Genomic DNA, 14,038 nt, shown 5'->3' with positions numbered 1-14,038 from the left:
CTAGAAGAAATCCAGACAGTGCAAAGCTGCGCTGAGAGAAAAGTGAAACGAAAATAAATAAACAGCTGAGCTGCTCTCCTGCACACACACACACACACACACACACACACACACACACACACACACACACACACACACAGCTGCAGCAAATCAGCAGACAGCGGTTCATTCTTACTGAGGTTATTTAATCTGTATAAAATCTGATAGATAATACTTATTTATTCATTTTATTTATTTTTCAACAAGACGAGCAAAACAGAAATAAGAGTTTAGTAAAATCCTATAGGCCATTTATAGCCGAGGCCTTTGCGATGTGTGCCAGTTAAACTCGGTACATACATATGTAATCTAAAGACAAGTAACTAAACAGATCACAATCAGTTTTTTACATTTCTTATAAAGAAAACAAACAAACAAACAAATAAACATACAAACAAAACACACATTTCAGCTTCAGCCATCCAAATAAGCCACACCGCAACCCAACCACGCAGCCTGCGTTCTTAACCACATGGGGGCGCTCTGTACCAACTGAAAACTGCTACCACAACAACCACGATCAAACACACTCACACAGTTTTACACACAAACCTGAAGCCTACACCGAGGCTCAGACCAACTCAGAACTTAGTGCGTTGAAGATGCGAGATAAGACAATAAGCAAATCCGTGACAACAAAATTATTATTATTATTATTATTATTATTATCATTATTATTATTATTATTATTATTATTATTATTATTATTATTATTTACAACAATTAGACATTCTTTGCGACAGCTTCCCAACACTTTCCGACCTGACCTTTCTTTTCTCCGTAAGACGAAAGAGTTGAGAAAGTTGCGCGGCGCTGCGGAGAGCTTCCAGCTGCAGTAACACTTCAGTCCCGGAGGAGTTAGCGACACAACCCATAGTAAGTGTACCGTATGGGGAGAAAGAGAGCGGGACGCTGGAGCGGTCAGGGCCGGGGAGAGAGTGTCGCAGTACGGCCAGGAGCGCTGAAGACAGTCGGTGATCGTTTCCTCCAGCTGGATGAATCTCGACGCTCCTCTGCAGAGCGACTCTCTAATCTAGTCAGTGAGCGCGTCTTTGTTGATGACGATGAGTCTTTCTCTCTCTCACACACTTTTCTGACTCACCCTCTCTCTCTCATTAGTGATTCCCTATTGCCCCTTGGTGCTCTCTCAGTTACCCGTCGGCCACTCCTCCTCGTCTTATCTCCAGCCAAAAGGATTGAGGGATCTGTAGGCAGACCCCTCCCCGCATCTCCGATCCCCGCCGCCTGATAAATCTATTATTGATTAAAATAATGGATAATGGAGCTTGACTGACTTGCACAAACTTTATCAGCCAGTCTGTAACACACACACACGCACAAAAAGCAGCCTGTATGGGCCTTTTAAATTTTATTTTAGTTTTCTTCTGAGTTGATAATTGTATTAATTTTCCTGCTCTAAATAAATATGTGAACAAGAAAATTTCTTTAACGAACAAAGGTTGGATTCAATTCAATTCAAATAGTTTCTTGGTAAAAATTGGAAGCTATAGTGTAAAATAAATATTCAATCCAAATTTGTATGAAATAAAAATACATTTTGTTTAACATTTATGATCAAACCATTATTTTAAAATGCTGTTAATAATCAATATCATTGCTGAATTTCCCCAAAATAATTTAAATTTAAATTGTTAAATAGACAAAAAAGAAAAAAAGAAAATCTGTGCAAATATGTCACAAAATATGCACAGGAAAAATACACAAGGAGCAAAGCAGTTTTATATTAAATTGAATCCAACATTTTTTGTCAATTGCATCTTAAATATTATTCACTTTAAATGTATGAAATAGTTTCATTTCTAAAATTAATGACACTTCCGCTTCATTTTTCTAAAAATGTCAAATTACAGCATTATCAGCAAATATCGGGCTACATTTGATTTATTTGACGATTGCAGCCTGTTACTAATTAAGAAAATCTTAATTACATTCCTGATTAATATTTGCATGTTCAAAATTTTTAATTTTTGTGTGTGTGTGTGTGTGTGTGTATGTGTATTCTACAGTAAGGCCCGCAATCTCAAACATGTCTTGACCTCTTCCCTTTTTTGTCCAGAGTTCAGGAGACAGATGCCTCATCGATCAATGCCAGCCATAGGGCCCGCAATAATCCGCCTACTCATGAACACAGACACACAAACACACACACTAACACACAACAGTCTGTATGAATTGATGGATCCATTTGGGGGGTAGAAGGGTATCAAAAAGCGTTAGAAAGAGCTGCACTTCAAAAGACAAAAGATGAAGGGTTGACAAGAAGGTGGACAAGGTTCATCTTCTCTTTAAAGCCCCATCAACTGCCTGCCCAGCACACACACCATTCATTGCCCCCCCCCCTCCCCCTGTATAATCACCAGAAGCAACTTGGCCTCAGAACCACTGAATGGGCTTGCTCACACACAGGTTTTGAGCAGTTGTTCAGCATTTTAAATGAATGGGAACTCATTGATTAGGGTAGACACATTCACATGCACACTCATTGGCAACTGTTAATTAATCTTTATTTACTTATTTTGTTAGGCCATAATATAAGGAGTCTAAATATTGTGTTAGAATAAAATTGGAAACAAAGTTAGGTGAGAGAATCTGCTGGAAATATGTATGTGCTTGTGGAGATTGAATGGCTTTTTTTTTTTACAGATGCATGCACAGATATACACATTGCAGTTACAAGAAAAATAAAATAAAATCCACAGCTCTTCTAGAAAAAACACCTGATATAAATGATAGCAAAGATATAAAATGGAAAAATATTGGATGAGCATAAATCTTAAAATTATTAATAATAATGCACACATATTTTTATCCTACACCATTAATGAAAACAAATAAATTATCCACTTCTTTTTTAAAAGGTTACTGTCTACATTTGAATTTGCCTGATATGCACATATGTCCATAAACTCACGCATTGTGTATGCTGATACGAAAGAAAGTGAAATAAAAATCACAGAATGGTCTATTAAATTATACATTTTAGCACTGAGTGGTTGTGTATACATATGTGTTTGTTTGTGGAGTGTTTGTAAATAAGTTATAGGGTCATACCTGTGAATTGCTATACCAAGCAACTGGCCAGGCAAACAAAATCAAAGCCTTTCTCTAAGTACAAACAAGTGCGAAACACATCAAAAAGCAATTGTGCACATGGCCTTTTTTTGGTTCGATAATTCTCCACAATTTTCTCTGGTGCCCTGATTCTTTCTTTGACATGGTGTTTCAGTGGCAGGGGGCACTGATGTGAAAATCTTAAAAGGATTAGGCGGGTTGGTGTTGCCAGCCAATTGGTGCTTGTCAATCTTGGAGGTCCCTGTGTGTCCCTCCTACTCTTACTTGGACCAACCCCCTTCTCTTGATCAGTCAGACTTGATGTCTGAAGCTTTAATGGACACGCAAGTCTGTCCCCTCACTGTGACAGAGTGACAGGTGGCAGATCAAGACATGAAGACACAGAGAAGTCAGCAAGGAACAGGCGGGCAGAGACTGAGACAGAGCCATGTAGGCTGAGATTAGGAAACAAATAAGAGTGGAGTGACAGGAATGTGGAAACACAGCCAAGTCATATGGATGCATTTGGCTGCTGTCACACTGCTGTCACTTATGTTGCACTCCAGTCTCATTTCACTTTATTCTTATTACAATTCTTCAAAGTAGTTGTGCATTAATTGTCTCAGAGTCTTCACCTATCTCTGTTATGCCACTTAAGGCCCATTTATGCTCCCTTATGTACGTTAACATGTATGTCCATTTCAAACATTTTCATATGTCAACCGCCTTCAAATTTCCACGCGTCTTTTACATTGCCATGGTTGTTAAGTCAATTCATCCACTAATGGGCAGTGTTGAGTTCAGAGTTCACTTTCGCGTTCTAACGTCGGTTTCACGCATTAGTTAGTGGTAGTAATGCACCACTATAAAGTTGTTTGCAACTGCCAAACAGCAGTTACTGAAAATGTTTTATGTACATTTTTATAAACAAGATGCTATTGCCTTCTGTAAATAGTTTTCACATTCCAATTTTACTTCAATGAAACTTTGTCATTTTGTTTGTCTCATGTTATTTTTCAATGATTATTGAATTAGTGGCCTATGCTTGTGTATATCTGTGATCTAACCCTGACTCTGAACCCACAGACTGTGTTGACCTTAAATCCAGCATTTCAAATCCAGACTACTTTTGTAATATTCTTCCCATAAAAATGGAAGGAAAAAGACAAAAGGTTTAATTTTTTAAGTACTAGATCTTGCAAGAGCTCTTTGAAACTAAGCCTCTGATGGTCTCTGTCAATGAAATGAGACATCTGGAGACTAACTTATGTAAGAATGAACACACAACATGACTTCTTTGTAAAACTGACTTTCGTACCTTGACGTCACTGCATATTTGTAGGCTTAAAATTTAACAACAAAAGGGGCTAAAGACATGGGACCAACTGTAATAAAGAGCACTTGACCTGAACTGTCATGTAATAACTCATGTGTTATATCCGCTAACTGGTGGCGTTGTCAAATATGGATAAATTACATTTTCATCCATTTAACAATTAGATTGTTAAGCTCTCAGTCCTGGTGTGTTGTTAACTCAAAATCTGCAACTTTAAATCTGATGCAAACACCACTACCACTGAACACCACCCTTATTAGGTGTTATGGGTACGTCCTACTGGGGAGAGGAAGACCCTGGACAAACTGGAAGAAGTGAGTGGGGAAAGATAGAGTCTGGGCTTCCCTGCTTCCCTGCTTTGGGTGCTGTCCCCGCAACTCGACCCCTGATAAGTGAAAAGTGATAAGTGAAAGAGAATGGATGGCTAGATGGATATTAGTAAAATTAAATTAAACAACACAAGAGTCCATGGCCAGGCTTCATTCAAAGCGATCATGAAAAAAAACAAAGAAAAAACACACACACCTACATACACTAAAAAAAATAACATTGTTAAGAGAGCAATTCTTTCGTAGTGTACCAAAGTTAACGTAGTGAAATTCTGATAAAGACTTTAAAAACATTTTTTTCCTGTATAATAAAACATAATTTTGTTGTTTCGGAGCCAGAAAAGTTTTACAAAAATCATGACAAAGCTCCACCACTGACATAACCCTTTATCGGGCACTCTTGAATTACTTGGAAATTTAAATTTATTGTTATTGTTTGTGTTATTGTAATATTGGAGGATATGCCAAGACTTTAAAACTTGATTTTTTTTTCTAAAATAACAAAAGTTACACAGTACTAAGTTTTTTTTTTTTTTTTTTTGCAAGTTTTGATGCTGAAGACCGATCACCGTGAAGTAGCTGATGTGTGACCTAATTTTTGATGATTGGTGTAGAGAACTCAGTGTGGTTCTATGATTTGAGCATGCAGAGGCATTTTGTCTGTCCAATGAAGTGTACAAATATGGTTCTTCACCCCATAAAGGTTTAGCATTGCCCTGATTTTCGTGGTCCACACGGAAATGAGTGTTGAGGCCTTGTTGTTATTTTGCGTATTTCTGTGAGATCAGGTTGACTTCGTTCCGAAAGCATCCAACATTTTGATTAGGTTTAATTTAAGCACGCAAGAATAAGAAGCAGAAAAGGAGAGAAACTCCACAGAAGACCATACCATGAATAAGTTATTATGAGACTCAGGAGTTTTACACTATTCTTTAGCCTCTTCACATGGATAGCTGCTAAACACTAGCAATAGCCCAGTTACATACAAACAATAGAGCCATTCCTCGGTCATTACAGCACAGTAGAAGACATTTTCTAGAACAATGGTAAACGGTAACACACACATTTGTGTGCACATGCCCATTCACACACAACCCTGTATCTACTATTAATGGATGGGAAGCAATAACTGCTGGTCCCCCTCATTTGTGCTAACTGATGACAGCATGAAGCTATTTTTTCTTATGTGGGTTGCAGATCCAAGCAGCACAATGTCGTCATGTCACTCACCTGGTCTCCTGTGAGATGACATGCGGCGAGATTCTGCTCCTCAAATGACGGGGCAGAGCGGACGTATTTGAGCCAGCTGTTGCTGTTGGCGTCCGGGCCTGTGTCCAGTGAAAACTTGACGTTACCCATGTCATCCACCACCTGTTGGAGAGTAACAGGTAAAACATTTAATCAACAACAAAAGACAGAAAATATGTCTAGTTAGCAATACTATCATATAAATAACATTTTCTAAGCAATTTTTTTTGAATGATGATAAGTTTTTGTAGGGGGCACAGTTAACTTTAAGATGCACACAGTCAACATGTCAGTGGGTGTTAGGGCCACCTAACCTTGTCAATCCTGACAACAAGAAGAGGAAAGAGGGAAAGGAGGAGGGAGTAGACAAACTGTGGCTTCTTTCACTTGTCTAAAGACTTTCTCTGGCACATATTGATCACCCTTTGTAACCCCTGCAGCCCCCTGAGACTCCTAGAGCAGGTTTCGTGTTACTCGCTTTCATAGAGACTGAAGGAGGATGGAGGTACTGGTGAAGGAGGAAGAGGAGGAGCAGAAGAATAGAAGAGGGGCTTATTGTGAAGTGAAAAGTGAGGGGGGGAACCAGAAGGGAATCACAATGCCTTGTTTTAAAGTGATAAATAGGACCTTGTTCTCAACAAAAATGATAAATTATGAGACACACTGAATGATGGAGTGAGAAATACAGGAATAGACATACCAAAGAGACAAATTTGATATAAGATGACTTCCTGTGTGTTTATAACACTGAAGGTTGGACAATGTAGAAAGTCTTTGAATGTGTCGGGGTTGGAGATGATAGGGGCAGCAGAAACCCCCCATGCTTGCCCTCTCCAACAAGTTGGGCTCCAATTTCGTCCCTGTGCTGCATGTGATACAGCAAGCCTGCGTGAATCCTCCCGGGAGAACTAGCCTGAGACAGATCAACTCCTCTAATTACAACAACCAATCAGCCTGGCCTGAGTTCAGAGCTGACCTCCAGCTTGACTCTCTGCACTCCTAATCACAGTCAAATGTCTGCTGAAGGAAACTGAGGTGCGATGGAGAAGAACCAACAAGCCATCTGACATTTTTAGATGTGCAAAGTTCGTGAACTTCTCTAACCGACAGCTTTTCTAAAAACTTGCTCATAGTTTTTTTTCCCAGCTCGTAAAGTGTGAATGGCCATGTTCTTGTTGTCTGAGTTAGTGCATAAAGAACGTGTATTTTTGTGGGTGGGGGTGCAGGTGACAAGTTTGGTGTATAAATATGTAAAAGGTCTGGATCGAGGTGTGGAAGTGCAGTTTGAGCACGGCAACAGTTTTAGGCTAATACATGCACGGATGGTGAAGGTAACAGCCATCTTATTCTGCTTTTGAGCCAAGGTGTGATTTTCCCGTCTTGCTCACCATGCCTGTTTTAGAAAAATAATGTTTGTTGGGGCCTTGGTTAAAAATAATCAACCAAAAACCTTCATCTGCATTAGAAAAAAAGCTCCACAAAACCTAAAATAAAGGCGATGCCTTCTGCTTACGTGAATGCTCTTTTTGATTGTGTAAATAGGAAAAGAGACTGTTCAGTTCCTGTTTTGTATTTCACATGATGCATACAAAGATATCCAGAAGCAACTAATTAAAATATTCACTAGGAAGGCTTAGAAAGGATAAATGAGTCTTAATCATCCCTCGTGCTCCTCACACAGCAAGCTACCATCTCCCCTGCTCCCGGTTTACAACTTAAAATGGCTTGATGGAGTCCAGGCCTTTATTTTATGTGTGAAAACCATCACTGAAAACTAGCCGGGCAGACCCTCTCAACACACACACTTAGGCATGCACACACACACTCACACACATACTCCTCAGCCTAATATCCTCTCTGCAGCTGGTGGAGTCAGAGTGCACTTGTCATGGGGTTACTGGGGAGCTGCAACAGGTATTGTACATGTTTTATGAACATATGTAGAAAAGCTGAGCTCCATCTGGAAACACGGCGCTCTCACACACACAGACACACACATACCCTCCCCACACACACACACACACACAAACACACACACACCTATGTATGCCCCATGCCTACCTACTAAGCATGGCAATTCATACACACCCAATGGTCCAATCATAAATAAGCAGCAGACTAGCGTGGGCTGCATGTTTTTTTTATTGTTTGTTTTGTTGATTTTTTTTTTTAATCCACATGTGTGTCTGAATGTGTTGACCAGGAGGCCTGCTAACACCCTGTCTCAGAATGGAAGCCTGATTTATAAGGCTCCAAATAAGGGGTAACAGAGTAGGGGAGCCAGAACTAGCTTGTGGTTGATTGTTTGTTTATTTACCTTTACCTTTCTTTTTAATCCAATCCACCTCCCTCCATCCACACATGCCACACAGAGGAGAAAGAGGAGGAGGACCCGGCTGGAAATCATCAGCTCCACGTGTGAAAAAGGTTTCAACAAAACAAAAGTAAACTCAGCTACTCAAAATTTTCCACAAAACTGTAGAAAGTTAAACTAGATGGCACAAATGCTGTTGTTAAATTCTCAAAACCTCCTCAGCCAACCACGCTGATAAAACTGCTTTATCTTTGTCGAACCACTCATTCTCAGTCTGCTAAAAGAGGAGTCAGTTATTCTGTTTCAGCTTAACTCTCCAAGGCTCCCTTTTGATCTTCATTCTTTTTGCTCTTTTGATAAATGAAAATCAGGTTAACAATAACCTACTTTCTGTATACCTGGAAGTCACCATGATCAAAACTCCTCTGAATCAGTTTAATCACTGAGATATGAGTGTGGTAACTCTGATAAAAAGAGATACAAGAAGACTGTGGTCAGATAATTGTGCAAGATTTTATCCAGTTACATCCTGTTTCTGGAAAAGAAAATGAAAGCAAAGAGAAAAAAAAATGTTGGCAACAGTGCTTATTTATCATTTATCACAGCTTAAGGGTTGATTTTCTGGTTCAGTTTGACCCTTAACACCAAATAACTGACATGTCAAACTTTATGTGTATTTTTTATTTCTTTTTAAAAATAAAGTAGGTTTATATTCAGTGTGTTTGGTAAAAGTGTGGAGCAAACTCCACAGGAAGCCCTGATAAGAGCACAACACTTATATCGCTCCTCACAACACAAAGGGGAACCTTTGACAGCTAGGAACCTTTAATGGCTGTCTCGGCATGCCCTCTCCTCCGCCTGTTATATCTGACGGATGTGTGTGTTGCACTGAATTAGTAGAGGAAAGTTGCCTGTACGGCGAGATGCTGGTGACAAGGTACATATTATTTTCTGTTTGACGAAGGGCAGAAAATGGAAATGGCAGCTCAAAGCGATGGTGATTGTGATTTTGATATGAGATGGAGATAGAAGCCGACTTAGCGCATGTGAGACATAACTGCTGGGTTATTGTGTGTTTCAAAAGGAATATTTTTATAAGGTGTGATCATAGTGCTTTGGTGGACAGCCTCGGTTTTCAGTGTGTGAACACAGCCTAGTTTGCATTCATTTGTATACATGTGTTGTGGAGGGCAGAGCAGGTTTTGTCATTTTGAAATGAAACAACTTTAAGTCATGTAGAGAGAAGCACACAGTAAAAAAAATCTCTCTTCAACAAAAGTTACCTCAAAGATTTCTTAACACTGAAGGTTATCTGCTGTGAAAAACAGGAACGCAGCACTGTAAACATGTAGAGAGAGGGCCGACTCTCCTTTGGTTCACCTACTCATATCCTGGGGTAGTTGCAGACAAATGAAAAAGGTTGTTTAGAGGTGGAAAAGAAAGAACAAGGGAAAGATTGCCTCTGTGTATTGATCTTTCTTTTAATCTATCCACAGTTTATCAAGCATTTGTGAAATTAAATCAAAAAGTAGAAAATGATAAAGAATAAAATAAAAAAAGGATACAGGATGGCGTGCATTTCCTTGTAAAGAAGGCAGGGGGCAGCCTGGCATGAAAGCTCTCTAAGTCGATGAGCATGAGCTGAAATTAAACTTCCATAGGTCTCTTCAGCTGTAGACATATACTGTAAATATATATAAACACAAGGCTGGGGTGGCTGTAGATAATATAAGAATGGTTGATAGAGAATTACATGCACTCACACACATAAACCCTCTGTTCTGCTCTGACGAAAGGGACAGTCATGGAAACACAGCAGTGACAGTGACAGATTGAGTGGCTGTGAAGTGGACTGCGTAGCTGGTTGTTAGAAGTGTTACAAATTAAGGAGCAGTCCAACTAAAAGGAAATAAAGAAGTGTGTGTTAGAGTGTGTATCCTTTCTGGAAACAGGTCTGCTTCCAGTTGGGAGGCCCCTTAACATGCACATGCACACACACACACATACACATACAAAAGCTAACAGGCAGACTAATAAAGCGACTGATAGAGTACAGATCACGACAGCCTCCAATGTGTTTGTATGTGCTCATTCATGTCTGTGTGTCTGTGTGTGTGTGATGGATGGAGGCCTGCAGAGAAGACCTGAGCCTTGCCATACTTCTCAAAAGTGTAAATGTGTGTGTGTTTGCTCCCATATGTGTGTGTTGGGATGTGAGAGGTGGACAGGCTCACAAGGGGTCCTGCCATTAAACCTTCTATTACAGCAAAATAGAAAAAGGTAGAATAATAGAGATTATTCATAGTTAGTTAATTTCAGTGGATACTGGGTGATAATGTTTAATGAGAGCAATGAAACACAAAAGAATGACAGAAGAGAAAAAGTTGCGCACATAAACTTATGAAAGTATGTGACTAAAGTCCTCACATAAGTTTGTAAAACTTGGTGGTGAATGTTTATATTTGTGGATGTGAACACTTGAAAGGGGAAAGAGTAGGGAAAAAAAATACTAAAACATTATATGAATGTGAGCTGTTTTAACTATTTCTGTGATATCACACGTAGATTTTTGTTAGTTAATAAATGAACGAAAATATTAGTAGAGCTGGTTCATATTAAATTCCAATAAATAAATTATTAGTTGATAAAATGTATAACAAGATGTATTAGTCTTTAATTCTCTGTCCATCTAATTTGTGCTTTATTAATACAAGTAAGTCTTCTCTCTATTGCTGAACCGATACATTTTATCAGCTGAATATTTTCTTAATATCTAAAAGGGGTAATGCTTTAAAATAAATTTCTCAAGCATCTTCCAAGATATGAAACATGAAACAGTCTAGGGTAGGTGATGTAGTTTTTAACTGAGTAAATTACGGTCAAACCAAAATGATATTTTCACTCATGTATCAATGAGAAATATTTTTCTCATTTCCATGTACTCTCAAAATAAAGTTGACAGTACTTTCAAGCTTGTTTTATTTGTTTTCCTTTTTTTTCTTCAGAACTTGGTTCCCCAATTTTTCCCTGTCAGTTCAAATATTTAACCAAACAGCACTGCTGTTTCTAATCTTTCCTAGTTTTTCATGCATGTACTGTGACATTCAGATGTATAAGCAATGGGAAGTGCCACAACTTGTCTAATAATCTGCATCAAAACTTTGGAATCAGTGAAAATATGTTAAGTCCAAATAAAGGGAACAAGTAATGGAGTCAGAGTGCTTCATCAGGAGGAGCCATACTGTGAGTATAGATTGGGCCTTTAAAAACAGAGTGAATGTGAGTGTGTCCATGTGTGTATATGTGTGTGCAAAGCTTATTACTGATGTTGGTAATAGTACACCTGTGTAGCCATGTCTGGCAGTCTAATGACAGCTAAAAAGGAAACAGGCTGTAAATCCACACACGCACACGCACACACATTTTACTGAGGCAACAGCTCTAATGTTGAATATCACATGTTTACCGTTTGTCTCTGTTAAAGGCACAGGTGAATAGTGCTCTGAAAAGCTTGTGTCTGCTTTGGCTGTTGCACTAGTAAAATGCATGTATGCAAAGTGTTAGAGAGTACTTTCATAGTGTGTGTGGGGGTGTATGTGAATGTATGCGCTGAGTGTGTGAAGGTGAGTGAAGGCGTGTTAAACGTGACCCATTTTATCTGGCCAGGGCAGCCATCGACATAATTAAAAACCAGGCAGGCAGGCCAGGGAGGGCCTGGGGCCTTGTAAAAGCCATCTGGGTTGTAGTGTGAGTGTGTGTGTGAGTGTGTGTCTACATGCATTGTGAGTGTCAGAATGTGGCCGCACTCACTAATGACCCAACTTGCTTCTATTAAATCAACGTTTCTACAGTCACCGTCACACAGCTATCATTTGTGGTGAGTGTGCATGTGCCACTCTGAAAACATGCACGTGAAAAGTTCCAGTGTCTTTCTCCCACACTCAGCAAATCGTGGTGGAGTCAAATCTTATTTTGTCAGAGTCTGACCCATCTAACTTTGCCTGAAGTTAGACCTTAACAGCAGCTGTTGTAGAGAAATTTAGAGCTAGATGTGGAAAGAATCAATTTTCTTATAATAGTTTTCCAGTTTGCATTGAGGAATGTAATAACACTGATCTTGACTTTCTAGTTAATCTAATAACATTAAAATACAAAAAAATGTTTCTCTTGTGCTTTTAAACATTTTAGCTTAAATTATATTAGAAAACTTAGACGTATTATTCAAATTTCACATTATAAAGTCTGAAACAAAACAGGAACATTTCATGCAGCATGCATCAATAAAATATCTGCAGCCTATCCAGGTTATTTTTAGCAGCATGCCATTGTGTCCAACTCTATACCCATGCAGCTCATTTGAATGAGCAGGTTGCCATGTGTAGGGGTTGCCAGGATAGGGTACCTTAAAACAGGAAGTGTGCACATTTTAAAAGAAGAGAGGCGGAGAGTTTTCAGGCTGGACTTTGTTAATGAAATGGTTTTGTGTTATTTACAGCCCCTTGTTAAAAGGTTGGATGAGTGTGTGTGTGTAGCAGTATGTGTGTGCGCCTGATTCTTTGTCTGAATGCAAATGCTCACGTATGCCATCTTATGAGTTTATGTGTGTTTGTGTGTGTCTGTGTTAAGGTATATGTGACTTTTGCCTCTCTGCATGGTTCTTTTTTCATAGTACAAGTGTGTGCATAGGCTGTGTGTGCACAGGTTGCCATCATGTCTGTTTTACTGTTGCACCACCTTTTACAGGCAGGTCTTTATGATATGTATTCAGGGCAATTAGTGAGCAGATATATTGGCTCATTACAGTGAAGCAGGTGCAGTGTAAATGGGGATATATATGAACAGTACATCAGGGTCACAAACTCTGTCGGTGGTGTTTGAAGGGTAATAACTTGACTTATGAGGGCGATGAACAGGGGTGCACACACAGGGTCAGTCAGAACTGGACTAAGGAAACATTTTGGCTATTAACAAAGAAATCATACACCTAATGATAACCTTAAATCACATGTTAAACTCAGTTAGGACAACTCTTAACATGCTAGAGATGACCATGATGTGAGTAAACGAGTAAAATATTAATTGATACAAGGGCAGAGTTAGGGAATTTTGAATTCATTCAATGGAGGAAATACTTGCTTATTAGCTACATAAAATAATGTTGAGCTTGTCTAATAAAGACAAACATAAATGCAGACAAACACAAATTCATATGCTTTGTATTGTGACTGTTGCAGGTACATGTTGGGTGTCTGAATATTTGTGTATATTTTAAATAATAATAAAAAAAATTCAAAACTATTTTTTCAAATATCAAATCAATATCATTTTATAAATGAAACTAAACATCAAAGAGAGGAAGGCAAAAGATATGTTTACAAATTTAAGCCTGTAATACATACCGGTTAATCATTGCTTTCACCTTCCTTCTTTAAGATTTTGATTACTGAGGATACAAAACAACATTTCCTGAGCTGAAGAAAAGCAGCTAAATCACTCAAATCTTATGTATCCATGCCAACAATAATGACAACTAATAATGAGGCGAGGAAACCTGCATTCAACACTGGTACAACTTGACCTTACCCTCTATCGACTGACATCGGAAGTGAAACAAAAAATGGGACAATTCCTGGAACTGTGCAAACACAAATAGGGAAGTGCTGCGCAGGACAAATTTGTAGAGCACAGAACACTATCAAT

At 38.8% G+C, this 14,038-nt stretch overlaps 1 protein-coding gene across 9 annotated transcripts in view; it reads right to left on the bottom strand.

The window, feature by feature from the left end:
• Nucleotides 1-14,038, bottom strand: part of prdm16 (PR domain containing 16) — a 173,015-nt gene that overhangs the window by 18,671 nt on the left and 140,306 nt on the right. For 8 of the 9 annotated variants that reach the window (XM_042003683.1, XM_042003687.1, XM_042003684.1 and 5 more), the window contains exon 4: nt 6,007-6,147. In XM_042003683.1, the coding sequence (XP_041859617.1) occupies nt 6,007-6,147 (141 nt within the window). Of the gene's footprint in view, nt 1-806; nt 1,086-6,006; nt 6,148-14,038 lie in introns of those variants that run through there. The other variant, XM_042003691.1, reaches the window with a different exon arrangement.

Source organism: Melanotaenia boesemani, chromosome 13 (assembly GCF_017639745.1).
Source record: "Melanotaenia boesemani isolate fMelBoe1 chromosome 13, fMelBoe1.pri, whole genome shotgun sequence".
NCBI classification, from domain to species: domain Eukaryota; kingdom Metazoa; phylum Chordata; class Actinopteri; order Atheriniformes; family Melanotaeniidae; genus Melanotaenia; species Melanotaenia boesemani.
The sequence above is the reverse complement of the archived record's forward strand: the minus strand, read 5'-3'. Positions and strand labels throughout refer to the sequence as shown.